A 26571-nucleotide genomic window follows, 5' to 3' on the forward strand; every position below is an offset into this window, starting at 1 on the left:
TCATGTTTCAGGAGAACCGATTCGTGAATGCAGGTTTTGGTTTTTAGTATTCAACATCTAAATTGAGAAATTTGTTTAAATGCTAAATGTAACTGTTTAGGGTGAGGCTAAATATTAAGGCGTTTAGATGTAGCATTGATCTATAATCTAAGTTGGAGTGTAAAGGGGCAAGAAATGCTGAATATATTAAATGCTAAAACTAAAATAATCACCCAAATGGCATTTAGACTTTGAATTTAAGTATTTATCGAAGTTGAGGGTTCGTGTTGTAACATTCTAAAGTTAAATGTAAATATTCAGCTCATTAGCATTTGGATTAAACTTTAAACTCTATATTGACAAACTGTCATGAATTTGTAAAAAGTGACCTTTAAGTCAACAGTTTTTGTTGGTTGAGTGTTGACTCCAATTGTCTGTTGTTTTTCCTTTGCGCTTTTTTTTTTTTTTTTTTTTTTTTTTTTTTTTTTTTGGGGGGGGGATGCGGTACAAAATAAAGCTTGTGTAACTGGTATAACCCCTTTTTGTATCTGGGGTCCTTGTGTTGCAGTCTCCTAATGTGCCATTTTTACACAAACTGCATAATTTGGCTTTTTCTGCGGTTTTTGCGACAGATGTGTGCATTGTAGGTAATTCAAAAATGTCAAGCAAGGGGGCTGTAAACCCCCTACCAAAAAAGAGATAAAGGCTTTATAATAAGTTGAATGGCTATCAAATTACATGTTTCCTTTAGGGACAGTTTAAAATCACACAACCTTGGGGCGCCCCAGTGCTGATGCTGCGTATCTGTAACATTTGCACAACCAACATTGTCCCAGATGATCGCACTACTCGTCACTTTAAACCGCATGCACTCCTTGAAGTCTCGGCGCCCTTTGCACAATGGTCATTGCACCGTACTATTGCAATATTAGTCATTCAAACTGCTCTAAGTGCTAGAGGACTCTGCATCTTTTTGCACAATTGTTTTTTGTCAATGTCTTTATCTCCAAAGTGTTGTACTCCAACTACCGGAGACAAATTCCTTGTGTTTTGGACATACTTGGCAAATAAAGATGATTCTGATAAGTTTTGATTTTTAACATCCTTTTGACAAAAGGATGTTAAGAATGGTCTGTGTTGAAGTCTGCTTCCAAAGCACACAAAGGTGCACCCAGTTGGGAAACCTGAGTAAACTGTGCCACTTATGTTTTTTTTTTTTTTTTTTTTTTTTTTTTCTTCCCCTCCCCCCAATCCAGTCTCAAGTGTGGCTATAAAAGGACGCTCTGACTGCAGCTCACTCTGCTGACCCGGAGACCGTCCACCATGAAGCATCTCCTTTCGGCGCTACTGCTGCTCAGCTACTTGGGTAAACTCAAACGATGACACATGGAAAGCATTTATTCGCCAGCCTTCACCCATGTGCTTGTAGGCTCGTCGGTCTTACTAGTAATAAGACGAGGGCGCACTGTTAGAATAACTCATGCAAGTAAAAACATTTTCCACTGTATGAAATTTCTACATGCTAGTAGAACTACCTGTCACTAGTGAGGCAAAACTGCACTAATGGTACTAGTCACATGCAATATGTTAACTATTTATACACTAGTAGGACTAGTAACAGTTGTCAACTATTGCAGTTTTGCCTCACGACTGGTCAGGCACTCGTGTGCCCTTCTGTGAATTGTCGAAGAGCATACTAGTAAAGTACATGGATTTTACTGTAAGATGCATATTAAAAGCAAATTGCTATACTTACTATTGGTAACCTTTTCACTTCTTGTGCCACTTGGCATACTAGTGTACAAAACTTTGGCATAAACTAGTGTGCTGCATTAGTAACACTGAGGCTCAACTAGTAGGCATGTATGGAAAGCAACTTGATTTTGATCTTTTAGTCAGCTTAAGCTCAATGTAAGAGTACACACTTTGTCCTCACGAGTGAGATTCATTGCACTATTAGGAGTTGCAGATACTAAAATAACCTTTCTAGCGATGTTTTTCCATTAGTGCCACTTTTGGCCTTCTACTACCCTCTGTCGTAACTATTGTAAGACAATTCAGTGGAAAACTAGGGTGCACGAGAGTGAAGGTCTTAAATTTATTTCGACAGTTTCACATTTCTGCACACAAGTAGGACAGCAGTTTTCACCTTTTATTGACCTGAACGTACTGTACTTTTTTTTAACAGAGTGAAAACTGCACGAGCAGACAGCTGCATGCTACTAGTGACATAATTGTTCGGCAGCACCAAGCACAGCGCTTGTCAAATTTTGAGCAAAAAATACTTGGCTCTCGCGCTGTGCTTCAATGTAGGAAGTAAAAATGTATGTAAAATTGTACTTGAGGTAAATTAAACTATACTCAAATGCTGCTAATATTTTTCAATTGGAACGAAATTCAATGTCATGTACCAGTAGAGGGAGGGCTTGTAACATTCTTGAGACTGATCTTGCGGATTGCATGTTTATAGCTTGGCGATTTCCTACGAGTGTGCAGAAACGTTCAGTAGTGGAAAAATGTTACTAGTTGAACTACCAAGACACAATAAGGAATAAACATTTTTCCAAAGTTCAATGAACACTGTCATACTCTATGCTCAACACCCCCCCCCCCCCCCTTGTTGTAGTAGCTGCTGTGTTGTCGGCCCCCACCGAGCATGTCAGGTGGTGCGTCAAGTCGGACAAGGAGCAACAAAAGTGCTCTGACTTGGCCGCCAAGGCGCCCGTGTTCTCCTGCGTGCAGAAAGCAGACTCCAAAGGATGCATCGAAGCCATTCATGTGAGCATCAAAATCATTGTTTTCAAATGGGATTTCTTAAAGCGACAGCTTGGTATTGAATGGTTGAGACGGATGCCTCGCCTTCCAAGGTTCTGGGTTTGAATGGTGCATGTTCTCTGTGCTTGCATGGATTTCTGTCTGCGTTCTCCGGCTTACCACATGCATGTTAGGTGAACTAAATAGTGCCCTGTGATTGGCTGACAAGTTCAGGGTATGCCACATCTCGCCCAGCCAGAAGTAACTACAGTGGCTGCTCGTCACCTTTTTGGAAAATGGTTGTACCCACCAAAAGTTGCAAGATTTGTCACCAGTTGCTTTTGAGAACTGGTTGTGAGAGAGATGGGAAATTGGCTAAAGTTGCTAAATTGGCAACAGGGCACTGCAAAAAAAATGCAAAATCTTACCTCGTGAAGAAGAATCACCTTTTATTGTCACGAACGTACTGTACTTATTTAAACATTTTCAGTAAGATCGTTTTAACAATCTTATCAAGTCAATTCCTGAGTTCCATTGGCAGATATTTCTTAAAACAAGATATTTTGTCTATATATATTTATTTGCCAATGGAATAGTTTGAATTAAGATTCTTAAAACAAGATTTTGTATTCTAAAATTTTGTCTTGCTGATGAGTTGGAAAAAGTCACAACTCTTGTGAACAGTAGGTAAGCTTAGGCATTTTTGCAGTTTGAGAAGGTAAGAGTACATGCCAAAAATTATGATTGTTTGCAAGCGTTTTAAAAAAAAAATAGTTGTTAGAAGGCTGTGAAAGATGCCAAGTTGGCAACACTGGCTCTGAGGAGTTGCTAATAAGATGACTTTTCATTGTCCTCCGAACAGGCAGGAACAGCCGACGCCATCACGTTGGATGGAGGAGACGTCTACACTGCAGGACTGGAAAACTTCAAACTCCATCCCATAATTGCAGAAAACTATGGTGCCAGTAAGTCAACGATCCATTAAAGGTCCCATGCCAGCAAATTTTTGTTGTTGTTGTTGTTGTCCAGTTTGTTTGTAAGAATTAGGGTTGGTGAGGCCCTTTTTCAAGCGCTTCTAGTTGGTATTGCCTTAGAATTGTGAGATGGATTTGATATAATTCAGCTGTTACTGCTACTACTGTTAATTTAAATATTGAAAATGGCTTTGCTCTTTCATGTGGCTTGTGGTGGCTAAGCATTGACATTTTGACAAAGACTGCGAGCGTCGCGGTTTCATCCAGTTACATTGTATAGTTATTTCAAACAAATGTAGACTTTAAACCGTTTGTATGATTTGGGGCCTGAGACCTGCTCACATGCAACCCAGAAATTCAGTTCAATGGGCAGACAATATAATGAAATAGCTACATCACAAACACAAGGTCTGATCCGGTCGTTTTTCAAACCTTTTGCATTCAATCGCAGACTGACTACATCTGTGTCCCTCATTTTGACCCATGTTTGACTTAAAACACTCAATTGCTTTTGTTCGCATAGGACCTTAAATCGAAGAATTCTGGCAATTTTGCATAACTGATAAATGGTGTCTTGACGCGATTGTTGACACAACATACAACCATTTATCACTGCTGACAAATGTCTCCTTCCCAAATCAGATGTTGGAATACAAAGGCTGACCTATGAGGTAGCATGGTTCCACAGGGCCAGAAAATACAATGAGTGGTAATAGAAGCTAGGAATTGTGGTCAGAAATGTAGAATGGGTAAAACACTTTTCTTTCCCATAGATGGGAAGTGAAATCGCTCAAAACACTCCCACGCCGTGGGAGTGTTTTGCTCAAATTTGGCCCGATTGTCAGCCCCGAGTGTTTTCTGAGCACATCAGGGAGTAAAATTCATCAATGCACCCACACCACAGGTTAATCGCTCAATCTTTTAGACACCTTAAAATCAGACCTTTGAAGACTTTGATCAGGAGGAAACTGACTCAAAATAAGCCTGATCATTGTATACCCAAATGAATTTTCTATCAGCTGGTATTGACCAAATTCATTTTTCTGGAGAAATAGTTGCACAGCAACTTAACTTTTTTTTAATTATGCAATGTGCTCAGCATCTGATAGCTGTTATTACGCCGTCGCCGTGGTTAAGAAGGGCGCAGACTTTGGCATCCGGGACCTGGCGGGGAAGAGATCTTGCCACACTGGTTTGGGAAAATCTGCTGGCTGGAACATCCCGATTGGAACTCTGATCAAGTTGGGTGTGTTGAAGTGGGCAGGCATTGAGGACCAAACGATTGAAGCTGGTGAGTGATGTCTCGTGTTAAAGTTATAGACCGAAGTTGAGCTATTTTGAACCTTTTTATTTATTTGCAGCGGTGGGTAACTTCTTCTCTCGGAGCTGTGCCCCCGGAGCAGAAAAGGGTTCCAAACTGTGCAAAGGCTGCAAGGGAGACTGCTCACGGTCTCACAATGAACCCTACTACGACTATGGCGGTGCATTCCAGTAAGTGCAGTGGGTACCCCGCTATATCGCATATTTTCAAGCAGTTTTAATGGGTTTAGGCAGTATGCAGGCCAGTCCAAATTTAATGGAGCTAGTTCCACAGCAGGCCAAAAATGTACCAGAGCTCTACTGAAAGAATAGCAAAGAAACTGAAACAGCCTCACTGTATTTAGTCCTGACTCTGATCACCAGCAGGAGATTACTCAAAGGTTCTCAAAGATGGAGAAAAGGGGTCACTAACCTTTTTGAACAGATCTATCAACATGCAACACTATTTCTAGAAATCTCTGCCGGTGTTTACATTTTCAAATGATCACTTCATTCCGAGGAAATCGCAATGTCCCATAACTGGTGTTCCAGCTTTAGAAGAGTCCTTGTGGACTACCACGGGCACCATGTTGGTAACTACAGCCCTAGAAGGTTCATATTGCGCTAGCATTTCAGAGATGCACGAGACCTTTAAGAGCCTTGTACACAAGCAGAGCTGTTTGGGTATATTTGGAGTGACCAGAAGGCATTGCAGAGACCTGCGCACTGGGCTAAAAGTGAAATTTTCCTTTTAGTAAGGACTTGACAGAAGCATTCTGGAAGTACTGCATCCATACCCTCTCGTCAATGGAGTGACAGTGAATCTCCAGGCCCATTTTCACCTGCTGTCAGTGACTCCAATCTGCATTTGTGAATGTGCACATTATAGCTCCATATTGGCTGCCATAATTGAAGAATGTACAGATCGAACAAAGGGTTAGGGGGAGGGGGGTCTCAGAACAGACCTTTGCGGAAACCCCACAGGTTGTTCTGAGACAGTTGCCAGTTTCAAGAAGCTCTGTTCCTTGATATTCTTGAACCAGTTTAGAGCATTCAACTGGCAAGCATGCTTTGCAGCTTGGACAGTGTCAACGTGCTCTCAATACGTGAAGCAGTTTAGTTTAAATCTATTAGTGTGTGGGAGGGATAAAACAATTTTCTGAAGTTTACACCCATTGTGGGTGGGTCTGTGAGGCACACAGTGACTCACTCTTTGCATTCAGCTCACTAACAATCTCAACAACCGTCTGTCACTAGGTGCCTAGTAGAAGATGCTGGAGATGTGGCGTTTGTCAAGCATCTGACTGTACCAGGTGAGTTCCTTCAAGGTACTCTCTTGGATTCAATTTTATTGCTTAGTCATGTCGAAAGATATTGGCAACCCGGCGTTCCTGTTCAATTTCAAGCATGGATCCTTGATGCTGCTTCATGGGTCAGTCATGATTGGTGTCCACCAAATTCTTTCAGGTTATGAAAAATATATTGAAGAATCCTCATTCTCCCAAATGAGCCAGAATCAGAAGTGATATGCTATACAGATGGGTGATGATGAATTGGATTTTTTTTTTTTCCCATGTGAGTGTCAGTTACTATCATTTGGAGGGTGGTTGTAAGGGCCCATACGCCGGCTCGTCCAGCTGTAATTTGTTGCTATAGTTCATGTATTTTGAAGATTACTATAAATCTCAACAGTTGTCAATTTGGACAAATGTATTTATTTGCAGACAGCGAGAAGGCCAACTATGAGCTGTTGTGTGTGGACAACACCAGAGCACCCATTGACAACTACAAAGAATGCCACCTGGCCAGGGTACCCGCCCATGCTGTGGTCACCCGCCAAGACCCGGCGCTGGCAGACTTGATCTGGCGAAGCGTCACCACAGTGCAGGTAAGATGCACACTTGATTTGAGAAATGTGTTCATGTGGATTTTTTTGTTTTGTTTTCTGCCTTGGAGGGGCTTAAATCCGGTAAGATGCACACTTGATTTGAGAGGTTTTTTGTGCACATTTCTTTGTCAAAACAGGGCTTCAACCTGTTCTCCTCGGCTGCGTACGCACCCGCCAAGAACCTGATGTTCAAAGACTCCACACAGAAACTGGTCCAGCTGCCTCCCAACACAAACTCCTTTTTGTATTTGGGAGCCAGCTACATGAGCACCATTCGCTCTCTGAACGAAGGTAACGACAAACTCAATCTAACTCAGCTGAACACTTGAACAATTTTGGGTCTTTTTTGTTTTTCTCCTCCCCCCAGAGATCACTGCAGCTGGATCAAGCGCTATCACGTGGTGTTCCGTGGGCCACAGCGAGACACGGAAATGTGACACATGGAGTGTCAATGGCATGGTGGATGGCGAAAACAAAATTCTGTGTCAGACTGCCCCCAGTGTGGAAGAGTGCCTTAAGATGATCATGGTAAAATGACAAATTTATTCTGAAAATTTATGCAATTTAAGGGTCCGCATTATAACCCACAAGTCACTCTATAGTACCCCCTGGAAAATTTTTAAAATTAGCCGCAGAAAACGTTTTTCACAAACCAACCCCATATTGGATAGGCCTCTTTAGTCACGGAATGCACAGTTTAACACACCATACCTGCAATGAAAGAGGAAGGCAGCAATTTCACCTAGTAACACCCATTAAAAGATAAAAAAATAGATCAGTTTCATCTATACAAAACTGTGTGGACATGTTGATTATAACAGGATGCATGAAAGGCAAAGACCCATGCCTGGAAATGAAAAGGAAGTCCGCCTTTCGGGTTTGAAGCAGATCTTTAATTTACTTTAGAGTAAAGAGGCAGATGCCGTGGCAGTGGATGGGGGGGAGGTGTACACTGCCGGACAGTGCGGTCTGGTTCCAGCCATGGTGGAGCAGTACGATGAAGGTACAGGAAGAGAATAGTCAATATTATTCCTCTCTCACCTACCCCAATTGTTTCTCAATGAGTTACATTTGTACCTCTTGTCCCCACAGCCAAGTGCAGCATATCTGGAGGTAAGCAATGTATTTTTCTATACTGCTTGTTCCTCATTAGGGTCTCAGGTGGGCTCTGGGTGAGCGAAGCGGGTACAGCTTGGATTAGTTGCCAGTCAGTGTGCACGTACAATATAGACAAGCATTCACACCCAAGGACAATACAATCAATGACTAACATGCATGATTTTCGGCAAGTTATTTTCTGAGGGTTTCTTGGTGAAGAAAACCATCTAAATCCTATTGTGGCGTGTGTAGCCTCGTCATCGTCCTACTTCGCAGTCGCCGTGGTCAAGAAGGGTTCCGGGGTGACCTGGGCCAACCTGAGGGGGAAGCGGTCCTGCCACACAGGCTTTGGCAGAAACGCCGGCTGGAACATTCCCATGGGTAAAATCCACAAGGAGACCGGCAGCTGCGAGTTCAGTAAGTAGACTCATATTTGAAATGACGGTATTAATTCTAACTTGCAATTGTTGGGGTAGAATTTGTTGTAGACTCGAGTGGAACCATATTGATGCTAGAAGTAAATGTTTTGCAATATTTTGAATGCTGTATTTCCAAACTTTGTCAACTCTATATATTATCAGTAACACCCCAAGGTACATTTTCTTTTGATTGGGACACCTCATATGACAAATTGGCATAATGCACCCACAGGATAATCATTGTAATCAAAGGAGGGGTTGGTATAATTTACATTTACTACCTTAATCCCAAACAAACTCATGAATTGCAGACTGAGGTTTTTGGCAGCGCACAGGGCTTCCTTTGGATTGGTGTCGTGAAACTGAAAAATTGTCTTCCTTGGAGCAAAACACTAGTTTGGTTGGATTTTAAAATAGCCTTTTTTGCTTGGGACTATACAGGGTATAGCAATGTACTTGCTGAACAAGTGAGAGACTGGGGAAAATTGTCTAAAACTGGAGCCAGGGGCTTGGTTGCAGTGAGGTCAGTCTGCCTTTTGAAACCAGTCTTTGGGTGCATTGATGCAGGGAACGTGCCAGTTCTTACCAGGTACAGGGTCAGAGTTCGCTTGATGGGGGGCACCAGGCACTCTCACTACAACTGGTGTGTAGTCTGCATACTAGGGAAAACTGCAATACACTTTCAGTTCCAGTGACGATGTATCAATGTCCCGGACAAATTTACTTTATTACACACTAAATCTAAAAAAAGTTGCCAAAAGTACATCATGCCCTGTTCCGTTTCTTCAGGCAAGTTCTTCAGTAGCGGCTGCGCCCCTGGAGCTCCGGCCGGCTCGCCGTTCTGCTCTCAGTGCGCAGGCAGTGGGAAACCTGTGGATGACAAATTCAAGTGCCAACCCAGTTCAGAGGAGAAGTACTACGGCTATGCTGGGGCCTTTAGGTAAGATTCTTCATGCAACTGTGAAGAGCATTAAGAAAACAGCAGTCTACTTCTCAAGCAAGAATGTCTGGAGTCTATCCCAGCTGACTGAACATGATTCTAACACAGAACCTCAACTGAGACCATGCTGCAGTAGCGCTTATGGGGGGGACAATTTAAAAAAAAAAAAAAAAAAGTTAGACAGCACCCCCCCACCCAAGTACAGAATGAAATTAACTTAAGCAGACAAAGTGGAACCTCAATAGAACTGACTAAGAGGGGTTGGGTCCTACGATGTAACTGTTGCCCATTCATTTTTGTTTTAATTAGCCCCTCCCCCAGGCCAGCTGCACCCATATTACTGTATAGTACAGTTTTTCGTGGCCTTAGCACCCAGTCCAGCAGTTATGGTAAATGTTCAAAACTGCCACATTTTATCCAAACTTGGTGTGCTTGGTCATGATGTTGATGTACAGTACTCATCATAGGAGTCTCTTTAATGAGCTGTGAGGAATTGGTGTGCCGCAGAGTTCCAAATCTGTTGCCAAAGGCAAACCGCTTGACAGAAAATGACATTGCAGAGACTTTTGCACTCTTCAGAGTGAGCACCATGCTGCGCACTCTGCTGTGAGTTTATACACGATAGATTTCACCATCATGACATGGCTGTCACACCAATGCCCCACATTCAACATGGTTGCTTGGAGGCATTCCTTTGGGAATTGGTTCTGACTGTAAATGAGTCTCTCATCCTCTGACTGCATTGCGCCGCAACAGCCAATTCTGGAAGTAACCGACTTTGTCAATGGCAGTTTAAGTGACAAATGGAGACTATTTTTGGACACCGTTCAGTTCGGTTTATTGGGGTTCCGCTGTCCTAGCTTAGTTTGGAAATGGAAGTTTGATCTTTTTTCCTTTTCAGATGTCTTGTTGAGGGTGCTGGTGATGTGGCCTTCATTAAACACACAATTGTTGAGGAAAACAGTGACGGTAACAACCTTAGACACCACACACGCCCCCGCCAGTACCAAAACCGATCATATTTGTGCTCCTTTGCAGGTAAGGGTCCAGCGTGGGCAGCAGATGTCTTGAGCAGTGACTATGAGCTCATTTGCCCCACCAAGGGTCCGGTGCCCATCACAGACTTTGAGTCTTGCCACCTGGCGGCCACCCCGGCACATGCTGTGGTGACCCGCCCCGAGACCCGCAACAAAGTTGTCAGTATTCTCCAGGAACAGCAGGTAGGGAAATGCATCCAGTGCGCTGTCTCACCAAATTGTTAATCTTGCACTCAAAAGTTGGCAACATTGGGTGAAATCTGGGCATGACCCAAAAATGCATTCTTTACAGGTCAAATTAATGTCACTTTCTCCAAACTTTAATTCCTAGGCCAGGCTCGGCACAAGCGGCAGCGACCCCGGTTTCAAAATGTTTAAGTCTGAGTCTGGGAAGAACCTCCTCTTCAAAGACTCCACCAAATGTCTCCAGGAGGTGCCAAGCGGATCCAACTATAAGAGCTTCTTAGGACCAGATTACATGGATGCCATGACCGCACTGAGGCAGTGCAGCGATGCCACTCCAGGTTTGGGATGCTTTTGGACTCAAACCACCCTGTAAATATGGAATTAGTCTGTTATAACAGAAATGGTCACATAGTGAAAATGCTTTTTTCCCCCTTTTGCTCTTTCACACAGATCTGGAGAAATTGTGCACGTCCCACACCTGTCAGCAGACAAACTAGATGGCTCAACATCTTTTCCATGATGCATACTGATGCTACATTGTATTGTCTCTCTGATCTCAAGATGCTCAATTACAAATCAATACTTATCCCTACGCAAATATTAAAGACCAATTTCGCAAACTGTTTTTCTAACATGTACCTCATTTATCAAATAAAGCCTTTTCAATGCCTTACAAAATCTTGCTCTGAATCATTACCAAAAAGTACATTAGTGTTGTAGTCAACATACTGGATAAGATATTCAGCTTTAGGTTTTTGCAAAGGTGGGTAGTAATGCACTAAATTTACTCAGTACCATTTTGGGTGGATGTACTCGTCAGGGCGGCACGGTGGACGACTGGTTAGAGCGTCTGCCACACAATTCTGAGGACTGGGTTCATATCCCGGACCCGCCTGTGTGGAGTTTGTATGTGCTCCCTGTACCTGCGTGGGTTTTTTTTCTCCCACATCTGAAAAGAAAAAACTTGCATGGTAGGTTGATGGAAGACTCTAAATTGCCCTTAGGTGTGAATGTTTGTTTATTTGTGCCCTGCAATTGGCTGGCAACCAGTTAAGGGTGTACCCCGCCTCCTGCCCGATGATAGCTGGGATAGGCTCCAGCGCTGGTAGACCAGCGACCCTTGTGAGGATGAGCGGCTCAAATAATGGATGGATGGATAATGAGGCTCCCTCGTGGCATTAATCGTAAAGACAGCTTGAGGAACAAAGAAGGACCGTTTGTAAAACTCTTGAAGACATCTTATGTAAAACGCCACATTGTAGATGTTTAACGTTCCTACGGGTGTTTCTCCCCCCCCCAGTCTCCTGCTATAGGGTTCCACAATTTAGTCGAGCTGGAAGGAGTTGCTTTGAACTGTTTTGCCGAATGTGGCAGTTGATTGCACGTATATCCTATACACATGACAAGATAATGTCTTGCAATCATTCAGAGATATCTGATAATGGTGTTATTGCTAATGTTGATAAAAAGGAAGGTAAAATCACTAACACGCCCACACCACAAGAAAATCACTCAGAATAATCTTTTAGAGATGTAATCAGGTTTTTTCTGGCTTTGATCAGAAAGGGGGAATTTCAAATTGGGCCCAATTATCGGTATGTATGTACTCAGCTTAACTTTTACGATTGTCAGGCCCAGATGTTTTCCCAGTAAAAAAATCACTCTTAACATAGCCAGGACAGAGGAAAATTGCTTGGGATATTCTTTTAGAGACATGATAATCAGGACCTTCTTCAAAAGGTGAGTGTGGTTTTACTTTATTGTAGTTTGGTATTGGTTGAGGTCATCCATTAATGCTGAATGCAAAAACCAAAAAAAGAGGAGCAGGATTTACTGGCGTGTATGAATAAATGGCCTTAAACATCCTTACCTCACCTCTTTGTTAGTCACCAAAGTCCTGAAACATAATGAACACACCAAACAAAAGTCAACATCATAAATACTATTTTGTCCCTGTTAAGCCGTGCGTCTTATCGGAATCACACCACAAACATTCCAGTGTTGAAACGTGTACTGAGAGGTCAGGAAAACCCCGATTGTATTGTGAAACATGTCTGGGGAGATTTTTACAATATTTGTTCATCGAGAACAAAGTGGGAAGTGTTACTAGCTCAATTTACCTATGCGACCAGGTGAGCCTTTTGGCTCCTTTCTTTGGGTAATGTTGACATGGTAAACATTGGAATAATACAAAGATCAGTGTCGTATCAATTTATCTGTTACCATTACGTCCATACACAATACAACTTTGAGTACAATCCAGTCCTCAGTACTCATTTCAATACTCATTACAATGAGTCGATGTAAGTACAGTATGTCAGGATTTAGTTAATAATGTAGCTCAGAATTATGGCATTTATTTGGCAGGTTAATGTAACTAGCCAATATGAGATTATTATATTTAGGTGCCTTGAGATACAAGTGACTCTTGTGAGTTTGTTTCAGATTCGAGCAGTCGTTTGGCCGACTTTTTGCTTTGACTTGCGAGCAAAATTTTGAAATATGAGCACTGTATGTTGGCAGTGAAATCAAATCACTTCACAACAGGCATCAGTTGAAAAATTCTTGAAAAAAAAAAAAGTAATGCCACTCCTCGTTGAAGTTTACTGTCAATTCAAATATCATCCATACCATCCATCCATCCATCCATTTTCTTAGCCGCTTCTCCTCACTAGGGTCACGGGCGTGCTGGAGCCTATCCCAGCTATCATCGGGCAGGAGGCGGGGTACACCCTGAACCGGGTGCCAGTCAATCGCAGGCCACATACATACAAACAAACAACCATTCGCACTCACAGTCACACCTACGGGCAATTTAGAGTTGTCAATTAACGTGCATGTTTTTGGGATGTGGGAGGAAACCGGAGTGCCCGGAGAAAACCCACGCAGGCACGGGGAGAACATGCAAACTCCACACAGGCGGGGCCGGGGATTGAACCCCGGTCCTCAGAACTGTGAGGCAGGTGTGCTAACCAGTCGGTCACCGGGCCGCCATAAAAAAATAAAAAATAAATAAAAAGCATGCGCACAAAGTTATCAAAAGTTGTGGATTTCAAGTGAAATAAGTATTTTACCCCCTACATCTTGCAATTGCAATTGAGCTGAAGTTCAGCTCTTAGATAGGCTGGTGCTCGTGCATGTAATTACAAATACTGTGAGGCAGACGCTCTCACCAGTCGGCCATCCTGCCGCCAAATCAAATATCAAACAAAGAGAATTCCATGTCGTCATGTATTTAAAACAGCTACGTAGATTTAAGTAATATAAGATAATGCATTGGTGTCACCGTGTTATAATCCCTTAAACAACAGATATTTGCACACAAAAGGTTGAGCGACACATGTAAACAGATAATATAACAATACTCACAGATATATATTCTTTATCCTCTGTGAAAAATTACTCATATTTCTGCATCTTTCTGATGCGTTTTAACCGGTTTATGGATATCCCTATGTCTGTTTTATCATGCCCCCATGGAAGCAAAAAATGTGGCAAAAAACGTTTTATATATATAAAATATATATCAAATATTATATATATAAAAAACGTTATATATATATATATATATATATATATATATATTGGCATAGTAGCTATGAATATTTTGTAAACATATATAATGGCCTGTACATATGGGGCCATTGTTTGGCTATAATTTTACAAGAGTGTATATTATACTCGATATGAATAACTTATTGATAAGTAATTAATTATTTTATCAATAAGATATCAGTTAAAAGCTATTTAGATATAAAGGGTAGGACTTGATAAGTTGCTTTTTTTCCAAAACAGTTATTATTTTATGTGTACAAATTCCACTTCAACCGTCAATCAATACCAATAAATGAATGCACGTAGAAAATGTACTATTGTTGAAATAAATCAAATGTTCATATTTAGGAAATGTAGGCATGCGTTTTGGGCCTGTTAAAATCCGGGAATCCAAACATTGATGATGTTGAGCTCCCTGTTGCGTGCAGCCGTGATGGCGCTTCCTCAGTTCCTGTGGCCACCACTAGGAGCGCCCTCCTTGACCGACCTGCTTGTTGCAGCACCTGAGGGCAATTAGCACTTAGGTGGAGGCCAAGATATAAAGGAGTGCCGCAGAAGATGGTGGCATCTCTTCTGTCCTCGTCAAGCTGACACTCAGAAAAAGGCAACAAGTAGGTGGTGACTGGTGAGGTCCTTTTGCTTTCGTTGGTTAACGCTTGCTTGTTTTTGGGCCATGCTGGCGCAGATTTTCTTCTTTTAGGTTATTGTTTTAGTTTGCTGCACAAAGGCCAATTTATTCCTTGTTTCTTTGCGAGTTAGGTTGTTGTTGTTTTTTTTAATTTATTTTTTCTCTTCGGCATTTAGATGTAACATTGATCTATAATCTAAGTTGATATAGTGTAAAGGGGGCAAGAAATGCTCATGCTGAATATATTAAATGCTAAAACTAAAATAATCACCGAAATGGCATTTAGACTTTGCATTTAAGTATTTGATATTGAAGTTGAGGGTTCGTGTTGTAACGTCCTAGAGTTAAATGTAAATATTCAGCTCATGAGCATTTGGATTAAACTTTAAACTCTAAATTGACAAACTGTCGTTAATTTGTAAAAAGTGACCTTTAAGTCAACATTTTTTTTGTTGGTCTAGTGTTGACTCAATTTGTCATGGTTATTTTTCTTTGCATTTTCTTGGTGTGGGGTGCAGGACAAAATAAAGCTTGTGTAGCTGGTCTCGCCCCTTTTTGTATCTGGGGTCCTTGTGTTGCAGTCTCCTAATGTGTCATTTTTAAACAAACTGCATAATTTGGCTTTTTCTGCGGTTTTTGCAACAGATGTGTGCAATGTAGGTCATTCAAAAATGTCATTTAAGCAAGGGGGCTGTAAACCCCTGACCCAAAAAAAAAAAAAAAAGAGCCTTGATAATCTATATCAAATTGAATGGCTATCAAATTTCATGTTTCCTTTGGGGACAGTTTGAAATCAAGTTTTGATTGGCTTCATATTGTGCATGCAGGAAAAATCAGATGACAAAAGGATGTTAAAAATGGCGTGTGTGTTTAAGTCTGCTTAAAGCACACAAAGGTGCACCCAGTTGGGAAACTTGAGCAAACTGTGCCACTTATCTATCTCCCCCCCCCCCCTTCCTTCCAGTCTCGTGTGGCTATAAAAGGACGGTCTGACTGCAGCTCACTCTGCTGACCCGTCCACCATGAAGCATCTCATTTCGGCGCTACTGCTGCTTAGCTACTTGGGTAAACTCAATCGATGACACGTGGACAGCATTTATTCACCAGCCTTTATCAATGTACTTGTCAGCTCTTTGGCCCTGCTAGTTATAGGATGAGGGCCCAGTGTTAGAATAACTCATGCAAGTAAAAAAAATTCCACTGTGACATTCTTCATACTAGTAGAACTACCTGTTACTAGTGAGGTCTAAGTGCACTAATGGTACTAGTCACGTGCAATGTTAACAATTTATACACTAGTAGTACTCGTAAATGTTGTCAACTATTGCAGTTTTGCCTCACGACTCGTCAGGCACTAGTGTCCCCTTCTGTGAATTGTCGAAGAGCATACTAGTAAAAAGTACATGGATTTTACTGTAATATACTTCCTATTAGTAACCTTTTCACTTCTCGTGCCACTTGGCATACTAGTGTACAAAACCTTAAAGGAAACTAGTGTGCTGCATTAGTAACACTCTCAGGCTCAACTAGTAGGCATGTATGGAAAGCAACTTGATAAATTTGATCCTTTAGTCAGCTTAAAACTCAATGTACGAGTACACCCTTTGTAAGAATTCATTGCACTAGTTGGGGTTGCACATACTAAAATAACCTTTCTCGTGATGTTTTTCCATTAGTGCCACTTTTGGCCTACTAGTTCGCTCTGTCATCACTTGTTAGACAATTCGTTGCAAAACGAGGGTGCACTAGAGCGAATGTTTTATTTAGGCTGTTTCACATTTCTGCACACTAGTAGGACAGCAGTTTTCACGTGAGTAAATACTGAACGAGCAGACAGCTGCATGCTACTAGTGACATAATTGTTCGTCAGCACCAAGGACAGCGCTTGTCAAACTGAGCAAAAAATACTTGGCTCTCACGCTGTGCTTCAATGTAGGAAGTAAAATTGTACGAGGTAAATTATACTGTACTCAAATGCCGCTAATATTTTGCAATTGGAACTTGTCATGTACCAGTCAAGGGAGCGCTTGTACCATTTTGAGACTCTAATCTTGCGGATCACTAGTATTTGTAGCTTGCAGATGTCCTACTAGTGTGCAGAAACGTTCAGTAGTGGAAACACATTACGAGTTGATCTACCAAGACAATGATATGAAATAAATGCTAAAAAGAATTTCAAAAATTCAATGAACACTTTGTCATACTCTATCTGCTCAACACCCCCGCCTTGTTGCAGTAGCTGCTGCGTTGTCGGCCCCCACCGAGCATGTCAGGTGGTGCGTCAAGTCGGACAAGGAGCAACAAAAGTGCTCTGACTTGGCCGCCAAGGCGCCCGTGTTCTCCTGCGTACAGAAAGCAGACTCCAAAGGATGCATCGAAGCCATTCATGTGAGCATCAAAATCATTGTTTTCAAATGGGATTTCTTAAAGCGACAGCATGGTATTGAATGGTTGAGACGGCTGCCTCGCCTTCCAAGGTTCTGGGTTTGAATGGTGCATGTTCTCTGTGCTTGCATGGATTTTTGTCTGCGTTCTCCGGCTTAACACATGCATGTTAGGTGAATTAAATAGTGGCCTGTGATTGGCTGACAAGTTCAGGGTATGCCACATCTCGCCCAATCAGAAGTAACTACAGTGGCTGCTAGTCACCTTTTTGGAAAATGGTGGTACCCACCAAAAGCTCCTTGATTTGTCACCAGTTGCTTTTGAGAACTGGTTTATGAGAGAGCTGGGAAATTGGCTAAAGTTGCTTCATTGGCACCAGGGCACTGCAAAAAAAATGCAAAATCTTACCTCGTGAAGAAGAATCACCTTTTATTGTCATGAACCTACTGTACTTATTTAAACATTTTCAGCAAGACCAAGGTAAGATTGTTTTAACAATCTTATCAAGTCAATTCATGAGTTCCATTGGCAGATTTCTTAAAACAAGATTTTGTTCTCAAATTAATCTACCAATGGAATAGTTTGAATTAAGATTCTTAAAGTAAGATCTTGTATTCTAAAATGAGTTTTCTTTGGCTTACTGATGCATTGGAGAAAAGTCTCAACTCTCTTGCCAACATTAGGTAAGCTTAGGCATTTTTGCAGTTTGGGAAGGTAAGAGTACATGCCAAAAGTTAAGATTGTTTGCAAGCGTTTTTAAAAAAAAAAAAAAAAATAGTTGTTAGAGGGCTGTGAAAGTTGGCAACACTGGCTCTGAGAAGTTGCTAATAAGATGACTTTTCATTGTCCTCCGAACAGGCAGGAACAGCCGACGCCATCACGTTGGATGGAGGAGACGTCTACACTGCAGGACTGGAAAACTTCAAACTCCATCCCATAATTGCAGAAGACTATGGTGCTGGTAAGTCACCCTAAACAATGTCAACAATCCATTAAAGGTCCCATGCTAGCAAATTGGTTTTTTTTTTGTAAGAATTTGGGTTGGTGAGGTCCTTTTTTCAAGCTCTTCTAGTTGGTAGTTCTTCTACTGTTAATTTAAATATTGAAAATGGCTTTGCTCTTTCATGTGGCTTGTGGTGGCTAAGCATTGACATTTTGACAAAGACTGCGAGCGTCGCTGTTTCATCCAGTTACATTGTATAGTTATTTCAAACATCTTTAGACAGTTTGTATGATTTGGGGGCTGAGACCTGCTCACATGGAACCCAGAAATTCAGTTCAGTGGGCAGACAATTGAATAATTAACTAACATCACAAACGCACGGTCTGATCCGGTCGTTTTTCAAATTTTGCATTCAATCGCAGACCGAATAGATCTCTGTGTCCCTCATTTTGACCCATGTTCGGCTTAAAACACTCGAAATTGCTTGTTCGCATAGGACCTTAAATCGAAGAATTCTGGCAATTTTGCCTAACTGATAAATGGTGTCTTGACGTGCTTGTTGACACAACAAACCATTTATCACTGCTGACGAATGTCTCCTCCCCATACCAGATGTTGGAATACAAAGGCTGACCTATGAGGTAGCATGGTGCCACTGGGCCAGAAAATACAAAAGTGATAATAGAAGCTAGGAATTGTGGTCAGAAATGTAGAATGGGTAAAACACTTTTCTATCCAACAGATGGGAAGAGAAATCTCTCAAAACACTCCCACACCGTGGAATAATTGCTCAGGATATTAAAGGGCAATGAGGCCTTGATCTCGTTGAAAACAATGCCAAAATTTAGGCTGATTGGCAATGATTACCTTGTTGAACATTTGATTGATCTGACCATTTTCTGAATGGGAGGGGAAAAAATCATTCCAACACGTAATGCATCACAAGAGGTTTGCTCCTAATAATTTAGTCACTCAATAATCAGGCCTTTGCTGGCTGTTTGCAAGTGAGACAAATGCTCAAATTTGGCCCGATTGTCAGCCCCGAGTGTTTTCTGAGCACATCAGGGAGTAAAATTCATCAATGCACCCACACCACAGGTTAATCGCTCAATCTTTTAGACACCTTAAAATCAGACCTTTGAAGACTTTGATCAGGAGGAAACTGACTCAAAATAAGCCTGATCATTGTATACCCAAATGAATTTTCTATCAGCAGGTATTGACCACATTCATTTTTCTGGAGAAATGGTTGCACAGCAACTTTTTAACTTTTTTTAATTATGCAATGTGCTCAGCATCTGATAGCTGTTATTACGCCGTCGCCGTGGTTAAGAAGGGCACAGACTTTGGTATCCGCGACCTGGCGGGGAAGAGATCTTGCCACACTGGTTTGGGAAAATCTGCTGGCTGGAACATCCCGATTGGAACTCTGATCAAGTTGGGTGTGTTGAAGTGGGGAGGCATTGAGGACCAAACGATTGAAGCTGGTGAGTGATGTCTCGTGTTAAAGTTATAGACCTAAGTTGAGCTATTTTGAACCTTATTTATTTGCAGCGGTGGGTAGCTTCTTCTCGCGGAGCTGTGCCCCCGGAGCAGAAAAGGGTTCCAAACTGTGCAAAGGCTGCAAGGGAGACTGCTCACGGTCTCACAATGAACCCTACTACGACTATGGTGGTGCATTCCAGTAAGTGCAGTGGGTACCCCGCTGTATTGCAGTTTTAATGGGTTTAGGCATTATGCAGGCCAGCCAAATTTAATTGCGCTAGTTCCACAGCAGGCCAAAAATCTATACCAGAGCTCTCCTGAAAGAACAGCAAAGAAACTGAAACAGCCTCACTGTATTTCGTCCTGACTGGTCACCAGCAGGAGATTACTCCAAGGTTCTCAAAGATGGAGAAAAGGGGTCACTAACCTTTTTGAAACAAAGAGCGACCTCTTGGATATTGATTGAGGTCAGAACTGACCTCTGCGGAAACCCCACAGGTTGTTCTGAGACAGTTCAAACAAACACAAACTCTGTTCCTTGATATACTTGAACCAGTTTAGAGCAGTCAACTGGCAAGACACAGCTTAAAGCAAGCATGCTTTGCAGCTTGGACGGTGTCAACGGGCACTAAATACTTGAAACAGTTTTGTTTAAATCTTAGTGTGTGGGAGGGAAAACAATTTTCTGAAGTTTTCAACCATTGTGGATTGGTCTGTAAGGCACACAGTGACTCACTCTTTGCATTCAGCTCACTATTTAACAAGCTCACCAACCGTCTGTCACTAGGTGCCTAGTCGAAGATGCTGGAGATGTGGCGTTTGTCAAGCATCTGACTGTACCAGGTGAGTTCCTTCAAGGTACTCTCTTGGATTCATTTTTATTGCTTAGTCATGTCGAAAGATATTGGCAACCCGGCGTTCCTGTTCAATTTCAAGCATGGATCCTTGATGCTGCTTCATTGGTCAGTCATGATTGGTGTCCACCAAATTCTTTCAGGTTATGAAAAATATATTAAAGAATCCTCATTCTCCCAAATGAGCCAGAATCAGAAGTGGGTATGCTATACAGATGGGTGATGGGGGGGGGGAAAAAAAAATCCAATTCATTTGGAGGGTGGTTGTAAGGGCCCATACACCGGCTCTTCCAGCTGTAATTTTTTGCTATAGTTCGTGTATTTTGAAGATTACTATAAATATCAACGGTTGTCAATTTGGACAAATGTATTTATTTGCAGACAGCGAGAAGGCCAACTATGAGCTGTTGTGTGTGGACAACACCAGAGCACCCATTGACAACTACAAAGAATGCCACCTGGCCAGGGTACCCGCCCATGCTGTGGTCACCCGCCAAGACCCGGCGCTGGCAGACTTGATCTGGCGAAGCGTCACCACAGTGCAGGCAAGATGCACACTTGATTTGAGAAATGTGTTCATGTGGAATTTTTATTTTTTTTTAGTTTTTTTTTTTTCTTTCTTTCTCTCTCTGCCTTGAAGGGGCTTAAATCGGGTAAGATGCACTTGATTTGAGAAATGTGTTTTTGTGCACGTTTCTTTGTCAAAACAGGGCTTCAACCTGTTCTCCTCCACTGCGTACGCACCCGCCAAGAACCTGATGTTCAAAGACTCCACACAGAAACTGGTCCGGCTGCCTCCCAACACAAACGCCTTTTTGTATTTGGGTGCCGGCTACATGAGCACCGTTCGCTCTCTGAACAAAGGTAACGACAAACTCAATCTAACTCAGCTGAACACTTGAACAATTTTGGGTCTTTTTTGTTTTTTCTCCTCCCCCCAGAGATCACTGCAGCTGGATCAAGCGCCATCACGTGGTGTTCCGTGGGCCACATCGAGACACGGAAATGTGACACGTGGAGTGTCAATGGCATGGTGGATGGCGAAAACAAAATTCTGTGTCAGACTGCCCCCAGTGTGGAAGAGTGCCTTAAGATGATCATGGTAAGATGACAAGTGTATTCTGAAAATTTATGCAATTTGAGGGTCCGCATTATAACCCACAAGTCACTCTGTAGCACCCCCTGGAAAGTTTGGAAAATTAGCCGCAAAAAATGTTTTTCACCAATTGACCCCATATTGGATAGACGGCTTTAGTCACAGAATGCACAGTTTAACGCACCATACCTGCAATGGAAGAGGAAGGCAGCAATTTCACCTAGTAACACCCAAGGAAAGGTAAAAAAATAGATCACCAGTTTCATCTATACAAAACTGGGTGGACATGTTGATTATAACAGGATGCATGAAATGAAAAGGAAGTCCGCCTTTCGGGTTTGAAGCAGATCTTTCATTTACTTTAGAGTAAAGAGGCAGATGCAGTGGCAGTGGATGGGGGGGAGGTGTACACTGCCGGACAGTGCGGTCTGGTTCCAGCCATGGTGGAGCAGTACGATGAAGGTACAGGAAGAGAATATTCAATATTATTCCTCTCTCACCTACCCCAATTGTTTCTCAATGAGTTACATTTGTACCTCTTGTCCCACAGCCAAGTGCAGCATATCTGGAGGTAAGCAATGTATTTTTCTATACTGCTTGTTCCTCATTAGGGTCTCAGGTGGGCTCTTTCCGAGCTGACTGGGTGAGCGAAGCGGGTACAGCTTGGATTGGTTGCCAGTCAGTGTGCACGTACAATATAGACAAGCATTCACACCCTAGGACAATACAATGAATGACTGGTTCAATGACTAACATGCATGATTTTCAGCAAGTTATTTTCTGAGGGTTTCTTGGTGAAGAAAACCATCTAAATCCTATTGTGGCGTGTGTAGCCTCGTCATCGTCCTACTTCGCAGTCGCCGTGGTCAAGAAGGGTTCCGGGGTGACCTGGGCCAACCTGAGGGGGAAGCGGTCCTGCCACACAGGCTTTGGCAGAAACGCCGGCTGGAACATTCCCATGGGTAAAATCCACAAGGAGACCGGCAGCTGCGAGTTCAGTAAGTAGACTCATATTTGAAATGACGGTATAAATTCTAACTTGCAATTGTTGCGGTAGAGTTTGTTGTAGACTCAAGTGTAACCATATTGATGTGAGAAGTAAATGTTTTGCAATATTTTGAATGCTGTATTTTTGTCATCTCTGTATAATCAGTAACACCCCAAGGTACATTTTCTTTTGATTGGGACACCTCATATGACAAATTGGCATAATGCACCCACAGGGTAATCAAAGGAGGGGTTGGTATAATATTCAAATTTGCGATTACTACCTTAATCCCAAACAAACTCATGAATTGCAGACTGAGGGTTTTGGCAGCGCACAGGGCTTGCTTTGGATTGGTGTCGTGAAACTGAAAAATTGTCTTCCTTGGAGCAAAACACTAGTTTGGTTGGATCTTAAAATAGGCTTTTTTTTGCTTGGGACTATGCAGGGTATAGCAATGTACTTGCTGAACAAGTGAGACTCTGGGGAAAATTGTCTAAAACTGGAGCCAGGGGCTTGGTTGCAGTGAGGTCAGTCTGCCTTTAGAAACCAGTCTTTGGGTGCATTGATGCAGGGAACGCGCCAGTTCTTACCAGGTACAGGGTCAGAGTTCGCTTGATGGGGACACCAGGCACTCTCACTACAACTGGTGTGTAGTCTGCATACTAGGGAAAACTGCAATACACTTTCAGTTCCAGTGACGATGTATCAATGTCCCAGACAAATTTACTTTATTACACACTAAATCTAAAAAAAGTTGCCAAAAGTACATCATGCCCTGTGCCATTTCTTCAGGCAAGTTCTTCAGTAGCGGCTGCGCCCCTGGAGCTCCGGCCGGCTCGCCGTTCTGCTCTCAGTGCGCAGGCAGTGGGAAACCTGTGGATGACAAATTCAAGTGCCAACCCAGTTCAGAGGAGAAGTACTACGGCTATGCTGGGGCCTTTAGGTAAAATTCTTCATGCAACTATGAAGAGCATTCAGAAAACCACATCTTACTTCTCAAGCAAGAATGTCTGGAGTCTATCCCAGCTGACTGAACATGATTCTAACACAGAACCTCAACTGAGACCATGCTGCAGTAGCGCTTATGGGGGGGACAAAAAAAAAAAAAAAAAAGTTCGACAGCACCCCCCCCACCCATCTACAGAATGAAATTAACTTAAGCAGACAAAGTGGAACCTCGATAGAACAGACTAAGAGGGGTTGGGTCCTACGATATAACTTTTGCCCTTTTTTTTTTTTGTTTCTCCCCTCCCCCAGGCCATATGCACCCATATTACTGTATAGTACACAGTTTTTTGTGGCCTTAGTGCCCAGTACAGCAGTTATGGTAAATGTTAAAAACTGCCACATTTTATGCAAACTTGGCACGCTGGCGTGCTTGGTCATGGTGACGATATACAGTACTCATCATAGGAGTCTCTTTAATGAGCTATGAGGAATTGGTGTGCCTCAGAGTTCCAAAGGCAAACAGCTTGACAAAAAATGACATTGCAGAGACTTTTGTACTCTTCAGAGTGCGCGCCATGCTGCGCACTCTCTGCTGTGAGTTTATACACAATAAATTTCACCATCATGACATGGCTGTCACGCCAATGCCCCGCATTCAACATGGTTGCTTGGAGGCATTCCTTTGAAGAAGAACCACCTTTTATTGTCATGAACATGCATGCATGCACACGAAATTTGTTCTCTGCATTTAACCCATCACAGTGAACACATACACATGTTAGTGGAACACACTGGAGCAGGGGGCAGCTGAAGCGCCTGGGGAGCATTTCGGGGTATCTGTGTCTTGCTCAAGGACACCACAGCCGTGAGTCCGGGGGATGTTGGCGGATGGTCCAGTCGGGGTCTGAAACCGATGTCCCCCACGGTGGCAGGGAATTGGATCTGACCGTAAATGAGTCTCTCATTCTCTGACTGCATTGCACCGCAACAGCCAATTCTGGAATTAACAGACTTTGCCGATTTCAGTTTAAGTGACAAATGGAGACTTTTTTTATTTTATTTTATTTATTTATTTTTTTAACCCCAATAAACCGATGGTCCGGTTTATTGGGGTTCCACTGTCTTGGCTTAGTTGGGAAATGGCTGGATTCAAGGATGGAAGCTTGATCTTTTTTTCCTTTTCAGATGTCTTGTTGAGGGTGCTGGTGACGTGGCCTTCATTAAACACACAATTGTTGAAGACAACAGTGACGGTAACAACCTTAGACACCACACACACCCCCGCCAGTACCAAAACCGATCATATTTGTGCTCCTTTGCAGGTAAGGGTCCAGCGTGGGCAGCAGATGTCTTGAGCAGTGACTATGAGCTCATTTGCCCCGCCAAGGGTCCGGTGCCCATCACAGACTTTGAGTCTTGCCACCTGGCGGCCACCCCGGCACATGCTGTGGTGACCCGCCCCGAGACCCGCAACAAAGTTGTCAGTATTCTCCAGGAACAGCAGGTAGGGAAATGCATCCAGTGTGCTGTCTCACCTAATTATTCTTGCCCTCAAAAGTTGGCAACATTGGGTGAAATCTGGGCATGACCCAAAAATACATTCTATACAGGTCAAATTAATGTCACATTCTCCAAACTTTAATTCCTAGGCCAGGTTCGGCACAAGCGGCAGCGACCCCGGTTTCAAAATGTTTAAGTCTGATCCTGAGAAGAACCTCTTCAAAGACTCCACCAAATGTCTCCAGGAGGTGCCAAGCGGATCTACTTATAAGAGCTTCTTAGGACCAGATTACATGGATACCATGACCTCACTGAGGCAGTGCAGCGATGCCATTCCAGGTTTGGGATGCTTTTGGACTCAAACCACCCTGGAAATATGGAATTAGTCTGTTATAACAGAAATGGTCACATAGTGAAAATGCTTTTTCCCCCTTTTGCTCTTTCACACAGATCTGGAGAAATTGTGCACGTCCCACACCTGTCAGCAGACAAACTAGATGGTTCAACATCTTTTCCATGATGCATACTGATGCGACATTGTATTGTCTCTCTGATCTCAACATGCTCAATAGCCACTTACAAATCAATACTTATCCCGCCGCAAATATTCAAGACCTATTTCGCAAACTGTTTTTCCTAACATGTACCTCATTTATCAAATAAAGCCTTTTCAATGCCTTACAAAATCTTGCTCTGAATCATTACCAAAAAGTACATTCGTGTTGTCAACATACTGGATAAGATATTCAGCGTTAGGTTTTTGCAAAGGTGGGTAGTAATGCATTACATTTACTCAGTAACATTTTGGATGGATGTACTTGTCAGGGCACGGTGGTCGACTGGTTAGGACATCTGCCTCACAGTTCTGGGGACCGGGTTCAAATCCCGGCCCCGCCTGTGTGGAGTTGGTATGTTCTCCCTGTACCTGCGTCGGTTTTCTCTCCCACATCCCAAAAGGAAATACTTGCATGGTAGGTTGATGGAAGACTCTAAATTGCCCTTAGGTGTGAGTGCGAATGGTGGTTTATTTGTGCCCTGGAATTGGCTGGCAACCAGTTCAGGGTGTACCCTGCCTCCTGCCCGATTAATAGCTGGGATAGGCTCCAGCGCTGGAAGACCAGTGCTCCCGCAACACTTGAGGATAAGCGGCTCAGATAATGGATGGATAATGAGGCTCTCTCGCGTGGCATTAAGGGTAAACACAGCTTCAGTAACGAAGGACCGTTTGTAAATGAACCTCCCTCCCCTCAAAAAAGGAACTCTGACCATACTAAGATGCATTTGTTAGTTTTAATTAGTATTATTAAACAAGAGGATAAAAATCCTATATATCCAAAAATGTAAATAGGCTCTTTAGAAAACATTTGTGACACATACCGGTCAAGACATTTTGGAATTACAAGTTTAAAAAAAATCTTTTTTTTTTTTTTTTTTTCTCTCTTACAATTACCTTTTGAATAACTGCCAATAATTCAAATACTCAGTAAAATCAATATTTAAAAGAAAATTCAGTATGGTATCCCTTTACTGTTATCAATCAAATATGTATAATTTCTATCATAAATTCACCCTGATTATCAGTATGTTTGTACACTGCTTAACATTTACAATTGTC

The 26571-nt window shown here is 42.5% G+C and overlaps 2 protein-coding genes across 5 annotated transcripts; both read left to right on the forward strand.

Annotated features, from left to right (window-relative positions):
* The first annotated feature begins 1267 nt into the window (after positions 1-1267).
* Positions 1268-11227, forward strand: LOC133411349 (serotransferrin-like). 4 transcript variants are annotated; one of them, XM_061693629.1, is made up of 17 exons: positions 1268-1345; positions 2606-2757; positions 3596-3698; positions 4807-4998; positions 5069-5198; positions 6264-6319; positions 6731-6894; positions 7032-7185; positions 7262-7422; positions 7801-7897; positions 7987-8007; positions 8245-8409; positions 9201-9351; positions 10253-10320; positions 10390-10571; positions 10720-10912; positions 11025-11227. In XM_061693629.1, exons 1-17 carry the CDS (start codon positions 1303-1305, stop codon positions 11069-11071), a joined length of 2079 nt encoding a protein of 692 aa, XP_061549613.1. In that variant the 5' UTR covers positions 1268-1302; the 3' UTR covers positions 11072-11227. The 4 variants fall into 4 exon arrangements, with proteins under 4 accessions (XP_061549613.1, XP_061549611.1, XP_061549614.1 ...); XM_061693630.1 differs by having other exon boundaries at positions 1300-1345; positions 2609-2757; XM_061693627.1 differs by having other exon boundaries at positions 10253-10571.
* Positions 11228-15779: 4552 nt separating this feature from the next.
* On the forward strand, positions 15780-25453 carry LOC133411378 (serotransferrin-like). The gene is made up of 17 exons (XM_061693693.1): positions 15780-15822; positions 16994-17145; positions 18001-18103; positions 19381-19572; positions 19640-19769; positions 20358-20413; positions 20806-20969; positions 21135-21288; positions 21366-21526; positions 21886-21982; positions 22071-22091; positions 22354-22518; positions 23301-23451; positions 24642-24709; positions 24779-24960; positions 25106-25295; positions 25407-25453. The coding sequence occupies exons 1-17, from the start codon at positions 15780-15782 to the stop codon at positions 25451-25453; spliced, it is 2076 nt and encodes a 691-aa protein (XP_061549677.1).
* The last annotated feature ends 1118 nt before the right edge of the window (positions 25454-26571 follow it).

The sequence above is a fragment of the Phycodurus eques genome, chromosome 13 (assembly GCF_024500275.1).
Source record: "Phycodurus eques isolate BA_2022a chromosome 13, UOR_Pequ_1.1, whole genome shotgun sequence".
NCBI lineage: Eukaryota > Metazoa > Chordata > Actinopteri > Syngnathiformes > Syngnathidae > Phycodurus > Phycodurus eques.